The following is a 1380-nucleotide window of genomic DNA, read 5'->3' on the forward strand; positions in this document are numbered from 1 at the left end:
ATGTTATAATAATACATTCATTACTCAAGTTCATTCCCAAGGAAATACTCTTTGCTGCACAATGTTCTTAGGTGCTGAAATAGAAGGGGCCCTGAGACATATCTGCATCCAAATCCCAATCATGGAAGACACTAAAACTCCAAAAACTACTGAAAGCTGTTAATGACTAACTCCTCCAAGGAACAGAATGAGCTAATACAGAAACTTTTACTGGCCCTGGTTTTCCCTCCTACCCTGAGTCTCTGCCTCTCATTACTATTTTCCATAGAGCTCCTTTCACATCCTTATTCCTTAAGGTATAAATCAGAGGATTGAGGATGGGAGTAATTATAGTATAGAAAAGAGCAACAAATTTTCCCTCACTTTCAGAATAACTGTGGATAGGTTGAAGATATGTGTAGATGGCTGAGCCATAAAAAAGGAAAACCACCAGCAGGTGAGACCCACAAGTTCCAAATGCCTTTCTACGTCCAGCCATTGATTTGACCCTCAGAACTGCCCTAACAATGTGTACATAGGACACTAGAATTAGAGCTGCAGGAACAACCAATATTATGACTCGGGCTACAAACATCTTTGCTTCTGTTCCTTCTGTGTCCTCACATGCCAACTTCAGGAATACAGGCATCTCACAAAAGAAGTGGTTCAGTCTATAGCCACAGAGAGGCATGGCCATCACCAGTCCTGTCTGAATCAGAGAGTTCACAAAGCCTCCCAACCAAGAAGCAATAGCCATTGTCTGGCACAGACAGGGGTGCATTATGGTTGTGTAATGGAGTGGACGACACACAGCTGCATAGCGGTCAATGGCCATTACCACCAGGAGCACACACTCAGTGGAACCCAGTGCAAGGTAGATAAACAGCTGTGCTACACACCCTCCATAGCCGATGGTCCTGTCAAGTCCACGAAGGTTGATCAGAAGCTGAGGCACAGTGCTGGTGGTAAAGCAGAGGTCCAGGAATGAGAGGTGGGACAGAAAGAAGTACATGGGTGTGTGCAACCGAAGGTCCAGTCGAGAGAGGATAATAATCGTGGTGTTGCCCAAGATCGTTAGGGAGTAGAAAATTAAAATGAACACGAAAAAGAAGAGTTCCAGTTGAGGCCAATCTGAAAAGCCCACCAATATGAACCCGTCACTGAAACTGGTGTTGAAACTTACCATAGCTTCTTACGTATACAAATAACAGACAACAACTTAATGCCTCCTATGGAGAATGTGGGTGAAAACATGGCTTCAAGTATACCTTACATAGCCTCTAATCATGCATTATATTTATATATTTTGCGATTCCATTCTATTATGTAATTTTACCATACTCTTACTATTCTCTGTTAGACTGGAAATCACTGAATTTGAAATGATACCATCCTCAATTG

General features: G+C 42.5%; 1 protein-coding gene across 1 annotated transcript; it reads right to left on the reverse strand.

Moving 5' to 3' along the window:
• Positions 1–229: 229 nt before the first annotated feature.
• Positions 230–1165, reverse strand: LOC127492847 (olfactory receptor 2Y1). The gene has a single exon (XM_051853903.1). It carries the CDS (start codon positions 1163–1165, stop codon positions 230–232), a length of 936 nt encoding a protein of 311 aa, XP_051709863.1.
• Between the last annotated feature and the right edge of the window lie 215 nt (positions 1166–1380).

This window comes from Oryctolagus cuniculus, chromosome 14, assembly GCF_964237555.1.
Source record: "Oryctolagus cuniculus chromosome 14, mOryCun1.1, whole genome shotgun sequence".
NCBI lineage: Eukaryota > Metazoa > Chordata > Mammalia > Lagomorpha > Leporidae > Oryctolagus > Oryctolagus cuniculus.

What these genes read in the sequence shown, in the direction of transcription:
- LOC127492847 (XM_051853903.1), bottom strand. Translation starts at nt 1,165, where the DNA reads ATGGTAAGTTTCAACACCAGTTTCAGTGACGGGTTCATATTGGTGGGC.